Source organism: Pipistrellus hanaki (assembly GCF_964339955.1).
Source record: "Pipistrellus hanaki genome assembly, chromosome: 3".
NCBI lineage: Eukaryota > Metazoa > Chordata > Mammalia > Chiroptera > Vespertilionidae > Pipistrellus > Pipistrellus hanaki.
The window spans coordinates 175467397-175489114 of NC_140505.1; the positions used below are offsets into that span (position 1 = coordinate 175467397).

At 38.4% G+C, this 21718-nt stretch overlaps 1 protein-coding gene across 3 annotated transcripts in view; it reads right to left on the minus strand.

The window, feature by feature from the left end:
* Nucleotides 1-21718, minus strand: part of BLTP3B (bridge-like lipid transfer protein family member 3B) — a 66911-nt gene that overhangs the window by 35193 nt on the left and 10000 nt on the right. For 2 of the 3 annotated variants that reach the window (XM_084876357.1, XM_084876359.1), the window contains exons 2-6: nt 6856-7018; nt 4294-4332; nt 3819-3910; nt 1958-2147; nt 1263-1403 (exon numbers count right to left, since the gene is read on the minus strand). In XM_084876357.1, coding sequence (XP_084732483.1) covers nt 1263-1403; nt 1958-2147; nt 3819-3910; nt 4294-4332; nt 6856-7018 — 625 coding nt within the window. Of the gene's footprint in view, nt 1-1262; nt 1404-1957; nt 2148-3818; nt 3911-4293; nt 4333-6855; nt 7019-19455; nt 19604-21718 lie in introns of all 3 variants that reach the window. The other variant, XM_084876358.1, reaches the window with a different exon arrangement.

The window sequence follows — 21718 nt, forward strand, 5'->3', positions numbered from 1 at the left end:
AAACTAAAATGCTAGCCGAAACCGGTTTGGCTCAGTGGGTAGAGCATCAGCCTGCAGACTGGAGGGTCCCGGGTTCGACTCCAGTCAAGGGCACATCCCCAGTAGGGGTGTGCAGGAGGCAGCTGATCAATGTTTCTCTCTCATCGATGTTTCTAACTCTCTATCCCTCTTCCTTCCTCTCTGTAAAAAAAAAAATCAATAAAATATATATTTTTTAAAAAGATGAAAAGATTAATCTTTAAAAAAAAAAAAAAAAAAAAAAAAACTAAAACGCTATTTTAACCACATATTCTAAAAAAAATTTTTCTCAATTTAATTTAGTATAGTAATTTATGTCCGGTGATACAATACATGTTGTTTAGACTTTAAGCCATGGTTAAAGTAAGCCATTACTCTGTCATTAGATTTCATCATAATCCATAGTGGACTTTCAATTTCTTATATCCTTAAGTACCAATCCTCCCTATTTATCTTAATTACCAGTCATATCTTAATAATCTTCTAAAGCTACCCTGTTTCCCCGAAAATAAGACAATGTCTTATATTAATTTTTGCTCCCAAAGATGCGCTAGGTCTTATTTTCAGGGGGTGTCTTATTTTCCATGAAGAATACGGTACACATTTACTGTTAAATGAAAATAAAGGAAATTTATTACCTGTATACGGTAAGGTAGTACGGTAGTTGTCAACACAAACCAGACAAACTGTGAATCCTACAGTATCAAGAATTTACTCATTTATTCAATGACAATCATGTCATCATCTTCTGGAACATCATCATAACAATCCAATTCCTGAATTTCCTGGTGAATTTCTTGTGACTCCATTTCTTACAGAATCAGTGGACCAAATCTCTCATGTTTAGCCTAGGGGGGCCTTATTTTCGGGGGGATGCCTTATATTTCACTCAGAAGGAAACCTGTAAATAAGTCTTATTTTCGGGGAAACACGGTAGTAGTTTTGGTTACTGTTTACTTACTCTTGATCGATTTGATAGGAGAAATGTTAAAACTGTTAATGTTCAACAGTTATTTGGCAACTGAGAAATCTACTCAATCATAAAAAATAAAAATCTAAATGTTAAAGCCAGAGGACTGAAAAATGTTATTATAATAGGTTTCTTCAAATATTGGTTTAGGCACTATATTTTCTTTTACTTTGCATTTTTTAATATGCCAATATTTTCCTTAAAAATTATTTTAAATTTCCTGTCAATTCCAATAGTTACCACATGAATCACAAAAGAAACCCTGTTAACTTACTCTTCTTTTAAGTGTGACTCTGATTTTTGATTGGTTGGTTATTAATCGAACAGGTGCGCACATAATTTCAAGATGTGAACTTTGGGTAGCATCTGCCTCTATTCGAATCATCTGCCAATTTATTTCTTTAAATGTCAAAACCTAAAGAGAACACAGAGATTGGCTTTACTTACTCATACAAAACAGAATGTGAAAAATGTAGATTTAAAAAAAAATAGAAATGTATCTCTTCACTAATTTTCATGCCATTCTAGATAGTCACTATAATTTTATTTTTTGAAATTGTATTCTTATAGCAAATTCAGTTAACACATCTTTATAATTATAGTCATCATGGTAAAGTTGTTAATACTTTTATTCTAAGTAATTTAATTTTACTATAAAGTATAAAGATCATTTGAATCATGGGACCAAGAATTTAAATGACATATTTTAGTTTGGTAAATGTAAAATTCAATTCTGAGTACCTGTGAAGTTAAAATAGGATTATTAGCTTTGAGTTGAAAAATTACAATAAAGGTATTAAAATATGCATATTTAATAATAAGATTAAAACAGAGATAAATATAGCTAAAAAGCAAATCTAGTATTATGTGAATCTAGGTTACCATAAGAAGTAATTATTTTTAATATACTCTTTTATTTATCAGTGACTAAAGTAATTTTTAAGCCAACAACAACAACAAAATCTTTACCTCTCCTCTCTGTGGATCTTGTATACGAGTAAATCTTAAATCTCCATGCTCCCAGTTTGCATTCACACTATAGATCCGCAGCTGGGAAAGTTCAAAGGATGCATTGAAGGCTTTTGCTCCAATGCGAATGACAATGGAATTTACAGAAACAGTGATTCCCTCAACTACTTTTTCAGCAAAGCCATATTCACTGAAAAACAAAACATAATGTGCTAAAGCCAAAAAGTCATTAAAAGAAAAAATTTATCTGTTAATATTCTCAAACATGTACCATAATATTTATTCATTTTGGCTTAAAAAAAAACAAACAAATTTTTGTTTAAACAACAGCCTAGCCTGGTCACTTGTAAGTTATAAAATGCTCTTCTCAAAATGATAAAAAGATTTTTTAAATTGGAGGTTATTTCCTAAATTAAATTATTAATATCAGCATCTCAAAAAGTATCAGTCCAGACAGCAGGCATCTATAACAAATAAGAGAGCTGAATACTTGACACAAAGAAGGATGAAGGAGCCAGTAAAATATAATTTCATAGTTTCGGAATAAGGTTAAAAAAGTTCACATTCTCTAATTCAATTCAGCAAATACTTATTGAGCATACACTATATGAACAACCCTGGGACATAAGGAAAACTAAAATATAGTTATGGCATTAGAGGGCTCACAAGTTACTTGGGGAGGAAATAAAACACCCCAGTAACTAAAACATGAGGCAATTTGCAATTGTTTTTTAAAAAGGGAATCGTCAGTACATTTGGTAGAGGAAGAAACTGCTTATAACTAGGAAGAAATATATCCAAGAAAAAAAGATGAAGTTTCCAAAGGGAGAGATGGGAAGTCTCTAGAATGGAGAAAGCATGAGCAGAGGCACAGATAAGTAGGAGAGCAGAGGCTATATTTTAAGAATGTTAAATAGTACAGTATAACTAGAATATAATCTACCAATATATTTTGACCAGAGGGAAGGTAAAAGTTTGCCCAACTAGTATATTATTTTCATGGTCATCAATCAATATGACTATTATTCCTAAATCTATGTCTTCATCCAGATCTGGAACTTCAGACTGTAAAACTTAAATGTCCCCTGGGCAGCAAAATTGGCCTCAACTTGCTGAAACCGGTTTGGCTCGTGGTAGAGCGTCGGTCTGCAGACTGAAAGGTCCCGGGTTCGATTCCGGTCAAGGGCATGTACCTTGGTTGCGGGCACATCCCCAGTAGGGAGTGTGCAAGAGGCAGCTGATCGATGATTCTCTCTCATCGATGTTGCTAACTCTCTATTCCTCTCTTCCTCTCTGTAAAAAATCAATAAAATATATTTTTTAAAAAAGAAAATTTTTCTGATAAAACTAAGTCTCAAAATCATAGGCTTTTATCTAAATCCAATTTGCAAGCATTCTTTACTTAATCAATTTTATAATAATCCAAAAAGTCTAAATTTTTTTAGGCATCAATTTAACTCTTAGGAATCATAAAAGCTGCCTAACCTGTTCTGCTTTCATTTTCTGCTACTGCTCTGCCTTTGGTTGATCATTACTATTTAAATATCAAGAAAAATAAGATGAATAGTAGTAAAAGAGACTAAATTCAATTCTACTTTTGTAATCTATAATGTATCTAAAACTGTACAATGTGTGATGGGAAAGGTGACTGAAAGAAAGACTGTCTAAGGTTAGTGGATTTTAGTTTATGTTCCCTTACTACAAACAATAGAGATGATTATAGGTAAAAATAAAGTTTAAAAGAAAACACAAAACAATGAATACATAAATCAACCAATGATTCAACCAATGGAACAAAATAGAGATGAGTTTAGGAAAGAATTCCCTTTACCAGTCATACAGATTAATGGAAATAGCTTACCTCTGTCCTGAAGCAGTTGCAATTGGTGATGGGCCATTAGGGTTTCGTGGTTCTTCACATGTACTCATTTCCATTATTACTTTATCTAAGGACTGATAGAAATGCAGTAAAACTGTAAGCAATTAGATACTTTATTTTATGTATATTATAAAAACATTTAAGACTATGTCCTCTTTCATTTCTTTAAGAGCTAAGTAAATATTAAGTGAAAGGAGTAATTTCAAGTGCCACTGTAAAGGCCTAAAGAGACAAGTATCAAAACAGAAGACAATGCACTCAGTCCCTTCTCGAGGCACTTAGTATCTGGTGGGAAAATGTGTTTTATAGGAGCATAAGAGAAAACCAGTAAGAAGTAGCCACATATTGCTGAGAAAATCATATTTTATACAAGTGCAATTTCTAATCCTAGAATGTGTTTATATTGAAAGTTAGACGCTTAGATAAATGTTTATTTCTGAAGCAATTCAGAACTCACCAAACAGATGGGATGTGTTTTTAGTTTTGTCCATGGGATCTAAAAAAAAAAAAAAAGTTTCTTTCTTTAAAATGAATCATTAAAAAGATGTAAAACAGAAACCAACACAACTTCTTTCTTAATATAGTGACAGATATACCAAATTGTATCAGATGACTTCTTTCTTAAATTGCAAAATAAAATGAGCAATTCATTCATACTCTTAAAATTAGATGTATCTATCCTATATAATAAAAGGCTAATATGCAAACAGACTGAACAGCCAACCAACTGAACAACCGAATAACCAGTCACTAGGACGTGTGATGACCACCAGGGAGCGTGTGTGGAACAGACGGGTGTTGGCCACGGTGGGATGAAGAAGCAGGGACACCAGACCAAGGTGGGGCACCAGTCACTGTCATCGGGGCAAGCCTTTGGTGGTTATTTACTCCTGCACGCCACGGTCCTGCCTTGCACTGGCTGCCAGCGCTGGCACTCACCCCACTTGTACCCACTGCTGATGCCGGAGTCTCTGCTCACACCCACTGCCAGTGCCTGGCATCAGCCCCCATCGCTCGGCACCATCAGCGGATGTGAGTGGAGGCTGCCAGCTGCGATCGCCCGTCAGGGCTTCTCCACCTCCCCCTGCTCCTAAGGGGTGATTGGGGCAGCAGCCACTGCTCACACCTGCTGACTGTGCCAGCCCCACTCACACCCACTGCTGGCACTGGCCCCAATGGCTCTGCACCTTCAGTGGGTGCAAGAGGGGCCAGCACCATCAGCGTGTGGAAGCAGTGGTGGCAGGGGCAGGGCTGCCAACATACAGAGGACTAGGGGGCCATGGCAGATAGGCCAAGACCTGCCTCCCTGCCCACCGCAGCCCCACAGCCCACAGTTCCTTTCAAGGTGCACAAATTTGTGCACTGGACCCCTAATCTATGTATATAAAAGGATAAGCGACCATCAGACCGGCAGGTAGGTATGACATGCACTCATCATCAGGGGGCAGACACTCAAGGCAGGAGCTGCCAAGCCGTGGTGACCTGGCAGCAGCAATTCTCCGGTGACGCACCCCAGAACTAGAGAGGAGGGAGCCCAATTCCAGAGTGTGTCACTGGAGAACCACCCTCTCGCGATCTGGGACTCCTTGGGGGATGTCAGAGAGCCAGTTTCAGCCCGATCCCTGCAGGCCAGGTCCAGAGACCCCACCTGCTGGAAGGACTCCACTCACTCTGCAGAGGACCTTCAAGCCATGTGCACCCCAGGTGCAGCTGGCTGGCCAGGAACCACTGGAGGCTGGCTCCAGGGCATGTCAGGTCATCTCACCCAATCACGTCCTGATGGCCACCTTCTAATTAATTTCCTTCCAATGTGCATAAATCGGTGCACCGGGGCACTAGTATTATATAAAAGACTACTCATATGTTTAATCATCATTTTAAATAAAAATGTTAGGTTGTCTTAAATATCTTCTTTTCCCAACCCTTAAAACACATTTTAATTTCACAATTTAGTTAAAACTTCCCAGAAAAACATTATCAATATTTTGATCACTTAACAATTTTTTATATTCTATAATTCTGACCAATATTTTCATAGATATTCAAGACAAATACAGAAGTGAGGCCATTGCTATAAAATGTAGGCAATAGCAAATAAATATTATTCAAACCTAACTTGCACTAAAATACCATGTCATTGGAGATATTTGGGTTTAAGGATGTTAGAACAAAAAATTAAAGGAGACTAACTTTTTTCTAAATTTTCTCATTACTGCCCAATTTTAATTTTATGAAACAAATTAGCATTCACTTTTTCCACTGAGCAGACTTTAAAACAAGGCGTACTCTTTAAGAACTGGAAGTGATAAGACATTAGTGTCAAAGCAAGTAGAAATAAGTTTTAATTAGTAGTAATAATAACAAAAGACAATTTTAAAATTCTCAAAATAATAAACAAATGAGAAAAAGAGATTAAACTTCAAATAAAAATACACAGATTAAGATAACTTATCAGTTACGTCTTCATTTAAAAGTGTTTACTTATAATAAATTTAAACTGTCACATGTGACAAATCTTTGAATATTTTACTAATAAATTTCTAATAATTTTATTTAAATGTTATTGTAATTACATTAAATGTTTTAAAAATTAAAATCTATAATTTAGTAATTAATATGTTAGCATATGACTAAATTCATAAGGTATATATTCTTGTAGTTATTTAGACTGGGGCATGGAGAACAGCCGGCCGATAGGCTGAGTAAGGTATGCGAAATCATTTGGTCTGGCCCTGCCAAGGCATTAGGGGTGAGTTAACTAAATGTTTGGCCAAATATAGCAGACTAATTTTTGATCATTTTGTATGACCCGCGAATGATGTTATAAATATCTAAATGGCCCTTGGCAGAAAAAAGTTCCTACCCCTGATTTAGACAAAGGTATTTGTCTTTTTAAGCCATGTTAATAAAAATGCTTCTTTATAGAATTATCTAAAGCAAAATACTTTTTTTAAAATATAAGGATAAAATTAAAAAAGAAAAAAACAAAAATGCTTTTCACACATTATCAAAATCTCACCCTAATAGATGCTTTATTACAAAAAACTTTGTTGATAGCAAGCCATGTTGGCAAATCCAACATATTCTGGAGCACCTCTTCATCCAACTCCAAATTCTTCAGTTCACCTTCTCCTTTAAGGGTACTTAGATTTATCTTGTCAGGAGATAAATTTTTAGTAAATCTGAAAGAGAATATATATTGACATTTATTTTGGCATCGGTTATGGTAGAGTCATTCTTACAAATATACAGAGCATTACAAATTTAATAGCAGCACTAAGAAACCCAAAACTGCAGTGACAAGCTCTACTTCAATCCATGTTTTTCAACATAGTTTTATTTTTTTTTCATCTCTGCTGTCCATAACTCTATTAGAGAAAACCTAGCATTTTTGTCATACATTTAAGTCATATACCCATATGTAATCAAGCTGTGGTTCTCACTGTCTTGCAAATTTATGAGTATTTACTGAGTATCTATTGTTTCCCAGACACTATGAAAGGCAGTGCATATCACATTTTGTTCACTTTGCTATATACTACGTCACAAGAGGGAATATTCCTATTCCGCTAACCAACCTACAAGGAAGGTTAGGAAAAATGGTACTCTTTAATAATAGGAACAGCAGTAATAGTTACCACCATTCCTTTTCTTTTTTCTTCACTTATTTTTTAAATATTTTTTTATTTTCAATAACAGTTGATATACAATATTACATTAGTTTCAGGGTGTGCAACCCAGTGTCTAGACATTATATAACTTATAAAGTGATCTCCTGATAAATCTAATACCCATCTAACACCATACATAGTTATTAAAAAACTAGTGACCCCCCCAAAAAAAATTAAAAATAAAACTAGTGACCTGGTGCATGAAATTCATGCACATTAAAAGGGGATTAATTAGAGGAAATATTTTAATATTGCTACTTACCCTTTCTCTATAATAGAAGTGTCAGAGATGAAAGAAATTAAGTAAAATATATATGAAAATCTTCCTTCTGTCAGAGTCTGGGGCTCACCCGGGACCCAGAGTAAGTCCCCGACCCTCCATGTGTGCGAGATCCAGACGCAGCCGGCCCACCCCCATTGGGCTAGATCTAGAACCCATCATGCCCCTCTGGAGCAGGGGGCACGGCCTCAGATCCCCCAGCCTGGTGCTGGGGTGGGAGATAAGGCCTGAGGTCCCCCATCAAGAACTGCCAGGCGGAGGATGCAGCCTGAGGTCCCCCATCAAGCTTGCCCTGCCAGGTAGGGGGTGCAGTCTAAGGTCCCGCAGCCTGGAACCAGGCAGGGGGCGTGGCCTGAGGTCCCCTGTCAAGCCCAACAAGGCGGAGGGCAGTCTCAGGTCCCCTGCCCAGTCCAGCGCCATGCAGCCTCAGGTCCCTGATGATTGCTTGTTAAGGCTTCTATCAGTAACTCGGCCTCTGCTGTCTGTGCAGCCATCTTATTATGATGTGATGGTCAATTTGCATATTCCCCTTTATTAGGTAGGATTATTGACTATATTCCCTAGGCCATTTGTATGGAAAATCCACTGGAAGCAGCTTGGGTGGGCCACAAGTTGAATGGGGTGGGGCGAACATGGTTAGCCAGATGGATGGAGACTCAAATATGGCTCCCCTCTGCTGGTTCTGTGAGCGGAGGGCTCAGCAAAGAAACCATGGTCTCTGCCAGCACTTCTGTAGTGTAGGGGAGAAAGCTACAGTGTCCCTGGTGCTTTTGAGCTGCTGCCCCTGCACTAGTGCTCAGAGCAAGTGAGTACAAGTAAGTCCACATTAGCACTCCTTTTAGTTTTATTGATTGATTAATTTTAGGGAGAGAAAGGAAGGGATGGAGGTAGAGAGGAAGAGAAAGAAACATCAATTTGTTGTTTTACTTATTTATGCATTAATTGGTTAATTCTTCTATCCCCTCACTGGGGGTCACCCTAACAGGGTGATCACTTTATAAGTTACATAAAGTTTAGCGTTTCAGGGCCATATTCTAACCAACTGAGCTCCCCAGCCAGGAATGGCACTCCTTTTAGAATCACCCAGTGCTTCCCAGCTTTAGAAACTGGCCCAGATCATTCTAGGAATAAATTATAGTACACACTAGCGGCCCGGTGCTGCCTCCACAGGAGCCGGGAGGGACACGCCGATTCCATGGGAGGCGGAAGGGAGCCACACTGCTTCCGCAGGAGACGGGCCTGCTGTCTCCTCTCCCAGAAGGCTGCAGGCCAGTCCCCCTGTCCCTGTCCGCTCTGGCTCCTGGGGGCCAGCCCAAGCCGGGCCCGGCGACGAAGCAAGCATTCCACCAGGCTGCTCACACTGCCTGTTCTCAGGGGCCACCCCCCCAGGACTTAGGGACTCTGGTAGATCTGAGAGGACTGGGTGCTGCCATCTTTGTGACAGAGTGATGGTTAATTTGCATATTACCCTTTTATTAGATAGGATGACCTACCACTTCCTTAAGGCAGAACTTTAGAGCTAGAAGGGGACATTCAATAAGAACTAATTGCGGATTCACTATTCAGATACATACAGTGACAAGCAGTACAATCAAGGTCCCTACTTTTGTGTAGGTTTCAGTTTAGTTGGAAAGATGGAAGATCAAATAGACCAGTGTTTCCCAACCTTCTCTCATGATGAGAATCACCTGGTGGAGTTGTTAAAACACAGATTCCTGAATCCCAACTAAGAAGTGCTAAACTAGAATTTTTGGGAACATATAGGTAAAATTGTATACCTAACTAGTGCTCTAAGACAGATTTTATATACAGAGCACTAAGTTAGGTATGCAATTTTACCTATATGTTCCCAAAAATTCTAGTTTAGCACTTCTTAGTTGGGATTCAGGAATCTGTGTTTTAACAACTCCACCAGGTGATTCTCATCATGAGAGAAGGTTGGGAAACACTGAAATAGACTATATGACAGAGAGAGCATATAGTAGGGAGTCTTAATACAGAGCTTCTTTAAAACAAGAACTTTTGAGTTGGCATCTAAAGGATGAGAAGATACCAACTACAGAAGGAAAAGAAGGGCAAGAAAGAGTATTTCAAGAAGAAGAAATAAAGCATCTAAAAGTTCTGAGGCAGGAGGGAGCATTGTATAAAATAGAACTAAGAAAAGATCAGCGTGTGGAATGCAGCAAGAGGGACAGGAAAATCTAGAAGGGCTAAAAGAAGACCAATTATCCAAGGCCCTGACCATTTTGTTCATTAACTTATTCATTCAATTAATTTTAATTGATACAGCAGGTCCTCAATGTCATTCTCTTAGAACAGTGTTTCCCAAACTTTTGACATATGTGTACCCCTTCTATAATTTTCGTAACGCTGAGGACCCCTCTTACTCATGAGAACGTAGAATTAGGCGCAGCTAAGCACGGTGCAGTGCATATCCCCACCAAACTCCGGTGCAACGCGTACCCCCACCAAACCCTAGGGGTACGGGTACCACACTTTGGGAAACACTGTCTTAGAACATTGATGAGACACTGCAGGAACTTAACTCTTATTTTTATCTATTAGCCTATGGAAAAATTGGTTTCATTATACATTCTTTTGTCACAGTTCTAAGAACCCATTGACAATATTAAGTGAGATCTTACTGTTCCTATAATTTAACAGGCACTGGGAATTTTAACAATTAACAAGATAAAAAATCTCTGTATTCATGGAGCTTAATGGGAGAGGTGAGGAGGGAGAATTAAAAAATACAGAGGACTAAAAAATAAGTTAAATATGTAGTAGGCTAGGTTCTGATATCTATGGGGAGAAAAAAATAAAGCAAAATAGTAAGGCAGGAGGTATAAGTTGAGGACCTTCTAATTTTTTTAAGGGTGGGCAGGAAAAGCCTCATTGAAAATTTGGCATTTGGTTAAAGAGCTGAAGGAAGTAAGGTGCTAGCTCTGCAAATAACACCAGAAGAAAAAATGCCCCAGGCAGAGGCAAAGCAAGGACAAAAACTTGTGGAAACTTGCTTGGCATGTCTAAGGAACCGCAAGACGGCCAATGTGACCGGAGGACATGAACAAGGGCAAGAGTAAAGGGAGAAGAGGTTAGAGAAATAACAGGGGCGAGCTAGATCATGCAGGATCTTTTAAGCCACTCTAACGACTCTGGCTTTTGCTCTGAGTAAAAATGAGAGTGACTAGAGGTGGTTTTAACAAGAACAAGAGACTTTCATTTCTAAAAAATCACTTCACTGAAAAGATATAACAGGAGGACAGGGGCAGAGGCAGGGCGCCCAAACAAGAGGCTACTGCAACAATCCAGTTAAGAGAAGCTGCTTGCCCTAACGGGTTTGGCTCAGTGGATAGAGCGTCAGCCTGTGGACTGAAAGGTCCCAGGTTGGATTCCGGTCAAGGGCATGTACCTTGGTTGCAGGCACATTTCCAGCAAAGGTGTGCAAAGGCAATAGTTGGATATATAAACCTCATTCAGTAACTACAAGTAGAAATTTTGTAATCACCAGTATTATAGATGGTGTTCATGGTTGCAAGATGGAGATGGAAAACAAAATGGCTCAAAGACTGTGGCCTGGGATCATTAAGAGGCCAAGGTGTAAGAAACCAATGAAGAAGACTAAGAAGGGCCAATGAGAAAGGAGAGAAACCAGGTTTGGTTTGGTTTTCAAGTGAGCAAAAGTGGGCTTATATGCTGATGACAATCATGCAGAAAAGGGTGGGTATGTATGGGTGTGTGTGTGGGGGGGGGCAATGGTAAAATATGTACACAGATAATAATTTAATTAAAAAAACATTTTAAAAAATCATGCAGAAAAATAAATCTACTATTGATGGTACCAGAAGGACAGACAATCCTTGATCAGGAGTCAGCAGATAAAGTATACAAGAAGGGGTTGGCTTTGAATAGTTTTGACTTTGGAAAGCATGTTAATGTTCTACATATGTAAAAAGTAAAATAAAATGAGAAAACTAAAACTGGAAGAAAAAAAAACAACTGAAACTGAAACAATTGAACCTAATTGTACTTCAAAAATACTATTATAACCACACTCAAGGAGAAAACGGATAGGAAGGAAGGATAGACAAAGGGACAGATGTACAAAGACTAATTTAAATGACTCATGAACACACCACTTTACTATATATCCTGGTGTTGGGCAGAAAGGAGTGTGTGTGTGTGTGTGTGTGTGTGTGTGTGTGTGTGTGTGTATAGAAAGAGGGGGGGAGGTGGTTAGTGGAGAAATCAGGCAACATCTTGACTGGTTATGTATAAGAATGTTCATCTCAATGACATTTACAAAGGGAAACAAATGAAAGCATGTCCAAAAAGGAATAAACCCTTTAATTATGATACACTGTTATATTCATATCAAGTACTATATTTTAGCCGAAACCAGTTTGGCTCAGTGGATAGAGCGTCAGCCTGTGGACTGAGGGGTCCAAGGTTCGATTCCGGTCAAGGGCATGTATCTCGGTTGCGGGCACATCTCCAGTTGCAGGTGATCGATGTTTCTCTCTCATTGATGTTTCTGACTTTCTATCCCTCTCCCTTCCTCTCTGTAAAAATCAATAAAATATTTTTTTAAAAGTACTATATTTTGATAATTTTATAAAGAAATGTTTATATTATAATGTCTGGTGAAAATGCAAAGCTCAAAATTATACCCTGTGATTTCAATTATGTAAAACCTCATTATAAAATCTCAAATACCAAGAGTACCTATGTTGTTGGCGAGATTTACAATAGGTTTACTTCTTTATATTTTTCTGTATGTTTAAATATATACAAGCATATGTCACTATTATAAAGACAAAAGTTCAACCAAAACCCCAAAGACAGGCCTGGCAAGAGTAAAAGTGAAAGATGAAAAGATTATACATGTAATTCGCAAGAAATTATATCTTTTAATTAGTTCATAACATAGTAATTTTGCTTATGGTCTTATTTATTTTTTAATCTTTCTTGTTGAATGTATTGCATTATGTACCCTTTTCTCTCCCGTTGACTTCTTCTAGCCAGCCCTTGCCCCCAGCCCAGGCCTTTAAAAAAGGCACTCTTAATCTGAAGTTCGTGGATGGGATTCAAGGGATTCAGGCTATCTATACTAATAATAGACTAGGGCCGTCACGACCAGACGGACGAGTGGTCCAGGTGAGAGCTCTGCGCAGGCGCACTGAGCCCACCGCCAGGGCAGGAGCGGCGGGAGCGCGTGTGGCCAGGCAGCCTCGGTGCCGTGCAGATGGACAGGCGGTGCTGGACGGACCGCACTGGACAATGCTGGTGGGGTGCACAGAGGGCGCAGAGGTACGGAGCTGGTAGGGCAGTGGTAGAAAAAGCCCTTCTTTCCAGAAGAACGGGATGGTTTAAAAGTGCTCTGAGAATCTGCGGCGGTACTGGAATGGCTAGGTCAGTTCCCTGAGTCGCCTGTTGGAGCCCGACCGCAGGTTCACTGTGGGGCGTAGGCCCGGACGTGGGACAGGACGTCGCCTTGCAGCCAGATTCACCCCGGCGTCGCCTCAGCGTCACAACTTCACCCGCAAGTGGCCATCAAGTGGCCATCGCTGCTGGTCTGTGGTCCCAGAAAGCCGGCACTGCACATGCTCAGGGAAGCTCTCTGAGCTTCCGATGAAAGGACACCGTATGTGATGGGTGCTGTTGATTCCTTCAGGGTGAAACGGGGCAGCCTGAACTTGCTTAGGATGCAATCTTTTCCCTGTATTTTACCGCACAGTCTTCTCAGGCTAAGGGAATGGCAGCCGCTGGAGCACCAGCTTGGCCATCCCACAAGGCCAGACGCCACCAGGAAGCACAGAAATGCCAAAGCCCCAACGGAACCCATCGTGAAACAGACCCCAGTTCACATACTGGAGCGGAAACAGAGCAGTGGCACCTGTTGGACCTCAGCTGGGACTGTGCCCTCGGCCTGTCTGCAGGGTTCCTGCACCCTAGCCGTGGCCCAAAGGCCCAAAGGCCGAGGAAGCTCTGCAAGCCTTGATTCTGGAGCTATGGATCTTAGCCAGTAGGCAGGTGCACAAAAGTGGAGTCGAAAATAGCAAGGTTACACTATGTGTGAGTGTATGCATTTACACATACACACCCATTCCACCCCCCACCCCGTCTTTTTCTGAGCTGTTTGAGAGCATGCTCTACACATGACAGGATGCCCCGATACTCCCGTGTATCAGACACTCCTACCCAACCACGTGAGAAAATCTCCATTCAAATGGCATTAGGGTTCAATCCACAGACCCCATTTGAATTCTGACAACAATGTTCCCCACTCCCCACCCCCAGGATCCCATCCACCTCTATCATTCCTGACCCTGACAGTTTTTCAGTTTTAATTAAAAATCATAGACTTTTGCACTAAAAATTTTTATTTTTAATAAATAAAAATAAAAGACCTGCTGGCATCCAAGTTAGGAGCCAGCGGTTCCAGATTGTGAGAGGGATGTCCGACTGCCAGTTTAGGGTCCCAGGTTGGAGAAGGTGCAGGCCGGGCTGAGGGACACCCCCCACCCCCACCCCCACCCCCCGCAACACACACACACACACACACACACACACACAGAATTTCGTGCATCAGGCCACTAGTTTTATTATATTTTCAAAAGGATTTTTGGACACCAAAAAGGCCAAGAACTATTGCCTTAAAGAAAGAAAATTAATTTTAACTATCCAGAAAATAATGGTTATTTCCACAACATAATTTGATTTTTAATATCATTAAATTAACTTATTAATTTAGGGTGGCTGCCCAGCTATGAGTAATTTCATCTTCCCAAAGAAAGGCTACAGACACAGGGAAAGTTGTAAATCTAAGACAGTTTAACAGAGTACTTCCTTGGTAACAGCTGACTGATCTAGTTTGGCAAGGCTTCTAGGCTGTTTAACCAGATTCTTTGCTTCAAAATTTGAAACTAAAGCATTACCTTAGGATTGCGATGACAAATAATAAAGAATATACATTTGAGAGAAAAACACAGACCCAACATTTTAAAACTTACAGGTACCAAAAAAATTCTTCCCCCATCATGTTCCATTCTCCACAGCTGGACCCAATTCAAACACCCTTGAAAGGAACAAGTAATTGAAAGCACTAGCAAGCATCCCTAAACTGTGGTCCCCTACAAGGATTGAATTTCTCACTGCATATTACAAGAAGCAATTCTTTGTGTAAGCAAATTTAACAACTTCTACTTGATTTTATTCAAAACAATATTTCAAGAACAGTACCTTACAACCACATGTTAAAGTCATACAAAAGAGGATGTTCTTGGAGATACTTCCCAAAATCTGATAGACTGCCAAATCCTTTGGCTAGGAACATCAAGTTATTAATCTGCAACACCCTTTCACAGTCCAAGGGGCTTCAACACGCAGCCATAAAAATCCCTCTATATACTAGTTATAAAAGATTGGATTAGTTTCTTGGTTTATATAGCCATAATAATAACAGGCTAATATGCAAATGGCTGTGATGCCCTCACACCATAACAACCCATCAGCAGGAAGCTGTGTGTGCAGTAGGTATGGGGGGCGGGGCTGCATGTTCCACGAGGCAGGGAGACATAGGCTGTGTCCTCCACCCAGCACGGCTTGACTTCTATTATAGAGAAAGGGCAAATAGCAATATTAAAATATTTATTCTAATTCCCTCTTAATGTGCACAAATTTTGTGCACGGGCCACTAGTTATAAAAATAACTAAGCCAAATAAATTCTGTATTTGGGAATATTCAAAAAAAGGTAACTTATCATGAGTATGGCTGATATATATATATATGTGTGTGTGTGTGTGTGTGTGTGTGTGTGTGTAGCAAAACTTTAAGCCAAATGAAAAACAAACGTAGTGTTCATACTAGCAAAAAAAAATAACAAATAATTTTATAAGTGGAGCACCTGAATAGTTCCTCTAAAGTCCTCATTTTATAGAGAATTATAACCAAATTTGTACAATTTTAACTTAAAAGGTATTTTCGTTAATCCATTACCATACTGACCAATTTTCAATTCAACAATATTTTAGGATCAATTACCTTCCATTATCATACTGATCAAATTTCAATGCAACTCAACATTTACTAGGCATATAGGAGTACATGGCAATTTTCACCTTCAATCTCAATTTGTGAGACTTATTAAATATTTAAGTCATAAGTATTATTATTATGAAACCTACAATGACAATAATGGAACAAAGATCAAGGAAGGTACACACATAATAAATTACCTTTCTTTTAACATTCTCAATTTACAGACTTTATTTAGCTTGGTTAGTTTTGTAATATACATGTAAAGAATCAATCTTATCTAACCAGTTTTTCCACAAAAACATTTAAAGAATGGAAGAGGTTGAAAATTGGTAGGCTGTGAGCTATGTTTTACCCAGAGATAAGTTTTGTCTGGCCTGCATGGTGTTTTTTTTAATAAATCTGATTTTGTGGCTAACATTTTAAATGGGAGGACCTTTGCCCTGGCCAGTGTGACTCATTTGGTTGACCGTAATCCCATGCACCGAAAAGTTGTCAGTTCGATTCCTGATCAGGGCACATACCCAGGTTGCATGTTTGATCCCTGGTCAGGATGTATGTGGAGGCAACCGATCGATGTTTCTCTCTCACAGTAATCTCTCTATCAAATCAATAAAAACATTTATTTTTTTTAAAAAATGAATGAATCTTATATTGAAATCTGGGTTTCTAAATTTTTGAAACATTGGAAGATCTGAGACACATCCTTCATGGCAAAAACTGAATGTTGATTAGGCTCTTGGGCAACTAAGATTAATTAAGGCGTAATTACTGCTTTCAAAGACATCAGAGTTTATCACTAGAAACAGCACATAAACAAATCATCGCAGTACATTAAGTTCTTACTATGTGCCAGGCACTGTGTGACAGGTATTACAATAAAAATGGAATAGGATGCCCTAGCCGGTTTGGCTCAGTGGATAAAGCATCAACCTGTGGACTAAAAGGTCCCAGGTTTGATTCCGGCCAAGGGCACATGCCCAGTTGCGAGCTCGATCCTCAGTAGAGTGTGTGCAGGAGGCAGCAGATCAATGATTCTCTTCTCTCATTTCTATCTGTCTCTCCCTCTCTTCCTCTCGGAAATCAATAAATTAAAACATTTTTAAAAAATGAAATAGAATAAAAAGTAGGCACAAGGCAAGAGATGATAAATTATGTTAAAAAGAATATTACTTTGCGCCTGGCCGGTATGGCTCAGTGGTTGACGAGCAATGACATATAAATCAGGAGGTCATGTTTCAGTTCCTGAGCAGGGCACATGCCCACGTGTGGACTTAATCCCCAGTGGGAGGTGTGCAGGAGGCAGCCAGTCAATGATTCTCTCTCATCATTCATGTTTCTATTTCTCTCTCCCTCTCCCTTCCTCTCTGAAATCAATATATTTTTTTTTTTTTTAAGAATACTGTTTTGGGAAAGCTTCAAGGAGGAAGCAGCATTTGAGCTGTTTTAGAGTAAGAGTTTTTAAGAATAAGAGTAAGGACATTTTTTGCAAAGCAGCAGCACATACAGTAGGCAAAGATGAAGTACAAGGCATCAGGTAGTTTGGAAAGAAATGATAAGCCTTGAAAGATGGACTGAAGCCAGATCATGAAGGACTCTTTGTTATCCCATGTCAAGAAATGTGGGTTTCGCTAAAACCGGTTTGGCTCAGAAAGGTCCCAGATTCAATTCCAGTCGAGGGCATGTACCTTGGTTGTGGGCACATCTCCAAGTAAGAGGTGTGCAGAAGGCAGTTGATCCATGTTTCTCTCATCAGCGATGTTTCCAACTCTCTATCCCTCTCTCTTCCTCTCTGTAAAAACTCAATAAAATATATTTAAAAAAAAGAAATGTTTCATCCTACACTTTAGTATTATTCCCAAAGTGCCACTTCAGAAGATTGCTCCTGATTCAACACAGGTGGAAGAAGTAAAAAGGGAAATGCTATGTATGACAGCTGACCCAATTACTGACTCAACTAGAGGAACTCTATTTCTGTCTATTTTATGCAGTGACATTCTATTTTAATATGTTTTGGACAAAAATCCTAGTTATAAACAAACTTTTTTTAAGAGCTTGAACATGAGCCATTAAAAGATTTTTATCAGGAAATTAAATAAGATTAGCATTTTGGAAAGCTCTCTCTGGTACCAGTGCCAAGGATGAAAAATGAAATACAAGACCAGAGGGAATGAGAATACTTAGTTCCAATAACGGATTCAAGAAATTATGAGTTAAATCTGAGTAATGACAACAGAGATATTCAAATATTATTGACATCTACTTTATGCCAAGAAGTCAGCTATGTGCTAGGTTCAGGAGAAAGAACAAAACTCAAGAATTATGTAAGTATAAAGGAATCATAACTGATTAAAATGAGAAGGTAAAGAAATTACCAAGAAATTAAGGTTGGTAGGTAACTTGAATAAACTCATGAATAGCTGTGGTTTAAACTCAAAAAAAAAAAAAAATCATAACACCACACCTCAATAGCTTAGTACAAGCCAGACCAAAAAAGATAGGTAAGGAGGTGCAATCTGGAAAAAGCAAAGGATTACAGTTATGACTATATATCAGGAGCAAAGGTCCCAGTGGATTTCTTAGAGGTATATACAAAATCAGAACTATCTTTGAATAAACAAGTTTTTAACTATCAATATCCTAGAGAGAATCTCAAAGGTCTCACTAATGATCTACCTAATAAGTAAGGTTAAAGCATGGCATCTCTCTCGTGGCAATTATGAGATCCAAGAACTGAAACGATAGTATGGAATCAAGGCAGACAAGAATATTGAAAAACAGTACTTATAATTATACCTATACAATTGCTAGCTAACATATGGCCAACAAGTTTATCAACTGTTCTATTACTAGTAGGGTAGGTATGTAATAAGTTGCACAATTCCACAGATGGCTATTCTTTAAGTATCAATATCTTACTAGACTTTTAGAATAGGTTCAAAATATTTATGTGGATATATTTTCCAAGCAGTAGAAGTAATCATTGAAATTGAGTTTCTAGGATTTTCAAAGAACCCTAAATTGAAAGAAATTCAGTGCCATTTCCACATGACTGGTTTTATAACCTAATTGCTTTCTCTGATAATGAATTTTAAACAGGAACAGGGCGGAGGAGAAAAAGAACGGGGTGGGGAGTCCTTATATTCTTCAAAAATGAAACCTGTTTTCACTGCTGCTCATGAGTTATTTCAATCTCCTTAATAAAGAATATAATGAACATTAAGTAGACAAAATAAATTCTTAAATCCTTCAGTAAGAGAATTGATCAAAACATCTTCTTTATCAAAAGAGTCTTCATACCTCATTAATTAAATTAGACTCTGAAGCCTTACCCATTAAAGAATGCTAATTACTATTTCCAAGTATCTGACTCTAAATTATAAAACTTTTCTTTTGGCAACATTAGGAAGAGCTGATTATAAGTGCACTGTCAAACCTTATATATTAGAAAAGATAATCTAAGAGAGGAATTGCACAAGCCTGTAGCTACATCGTTGTTGTTTTTTTAATGCAATTGGTATCTGACTAAAATAAGAATTAGAAACTACTCTCTAAGTATCTTTGAGATGGGCATAATAAGTGCTCGCATTTATAGAAAGAAAACAAAATCGTGGGGAATAGAATTATTACCTGAGGGCAGGAAATTTCAGACAAAAGGTCCCTATTCCTGGTGAAAGCAAGTAGTCAGTTGCCAAGGTTTCTTAGACTCCTCTGGTACTCATTTGAGTGATTATGAAATTCACTGCACACCAATCTCCACCACAGCCAGCAGGGATCGCTGCAGGGAACGGGGACACAGGGGACACAGAAGGGAGCGAGTGTAAGGGAAGGAAGAGGAGAGGAATGATATGATAAAAATATTAAGCTGTGATTCATTTTGAAAAAAATACAGTTGTAGCTCACACTGGATTTACTAAAGGCAAACACTGCTAAAATTCTAAGATAAATGAGCTATTTATGATTTCTTCATTCTCCTTACCACTGGAATTACTACCGTGCTATTAAATTAATACCTGTATGTATTTTTTAAATTTTATTTTAAAATGCTAATTAACAAAAATTAGATGGCTATATGGTACAAAAGTTATACAAAGACTAAACTGTATAATTCAACATTAAATGAAACCAATTAGGACAAGCAATCTAAAGAATACAAATAGTGAAGTTAACTGTCAAAAGGCCCAGTTAAAAGTAATAATCCTTACTTCATTTCATAAACTAGAGTAAAATTACCTATGAAAAATAACAAAACAAAAAAAGAAAAATCCAGCAATAAACTACATCTGTATATTCAAAAACAAATTGGAGAAATATAGTATCAGGAAAAAAGTAGTGAATCTAAATTTTTTGGATATGAATCAACTTTTTAAACCAGCCAAAAATGGATTCAGGATAACTAATTCATGCTCTATATATCCTATGAAGACCAATGTACGTATTATAAATTTATTTCTCCGGTTAGCTAAATATGTTTCTAAATAACTACTACGTACCACAGCATTGTGGAAGATGTTTAAGATACAATGGCGGCCCTGGCTGGTTTGGCTCAATGGACAGAGAATCAGCCTGTGGACTGAAAGGTCCTGGGTTCAATTCCATCAAGAACATATGCCCAAGTTGCTGGCTCAATCTCTGGTGGGGGCATGCAGGAGGCAGCCAATCAGTAATTCTCTCTCTCATCATTGATGTTTCTATCTCTCTCTCCCTGTCCCTTCCTCTCTGAAATCAGTAAAAAATATATTAAAAATAAAGAAAGGCTGAAACCGGTTTGGCTCAGTGGATAGAGCTTCGGCCTGCGGACTCAGGGTCCCGGATTTGATTCGGGTCAAGGGCATGTACCTGAGTTGCGGGCACGTCCCCATTAGGGGGTGTGCAAGAGGCAGCTGATCGATGTTACTCTCTCATCGATGTTTCTGGCTTTCTATCCATCTCCCTTCCTCTCTGTAAAAAATCAATAAAATATATTTAAAAAAATAAAATAAAATAAAGAAAGAAGAAGAAAGGAAAGAAGGGAGGAGGGAAAGAGGGAGGGAACAATGGTGAACAAGACAAGCATAGTCACTGTCCTCAGAATTCAGAGCCTATAAGGATGATTCTGCCCTTTAAAGAGATGACAATCAGCAGAATTAACAAATAAAACAAACATATGCTTTAAGACCTAAAACATTTCAAAGTGAAGATGAACAGTGGACTAGCCTAGTTAAAGTTGCCTATGGAAGATGTACACGTAAAATGAAGCCGTAGAGGATGTCCTTCCTGAAGGGACACGGACAATTTGGCTATAGAAAAAAACAAAAACAAAAGGTGGGTGAAAAAGTGGGGATGGGCAGAGAAATGTAGCATCGGAAAACAATGAAAAATAAAATTGCAGCCAAATTTGGAGGATGTAAGTCATCTTTAATGTCTCTACATACTTGCCTTAAATATTCTCTTGGTATGTATGCTGTAGTCAGATAAAATGGATTTCATACTATCCATTTTATATCACTAAGCTGTCACTTATGTGCTTTTATTTTATTATTACTTTATAATTTTCCCTGACACTTAGACTACCTCCATCTCAGGGTCTCTAATTATTTAAAAGTTCCAGATAGTACTCTGTGCCTCTCTCAAAAAACTAATATTTTATCTTAAATTCTATTAATTCACTCATCTACCATATTGTTGCCAGAAGATATTCCAAGTCTTAGTTTTATTTATATCTTACAGAATCTTCTTTAAATACTGGTAGGAAGAATAAATGAATGACTTATCAATGAGGATATTTACAGTATTTCTAAAAGATAAATCTTACTATTATTAATGCCCCTTTTTATAGTATACTAGAGACCCAGTACACAAAATTCATGCACGGGGAGGGGGTCCCTGGCCCGGCCTGCACACTCTCCAATCC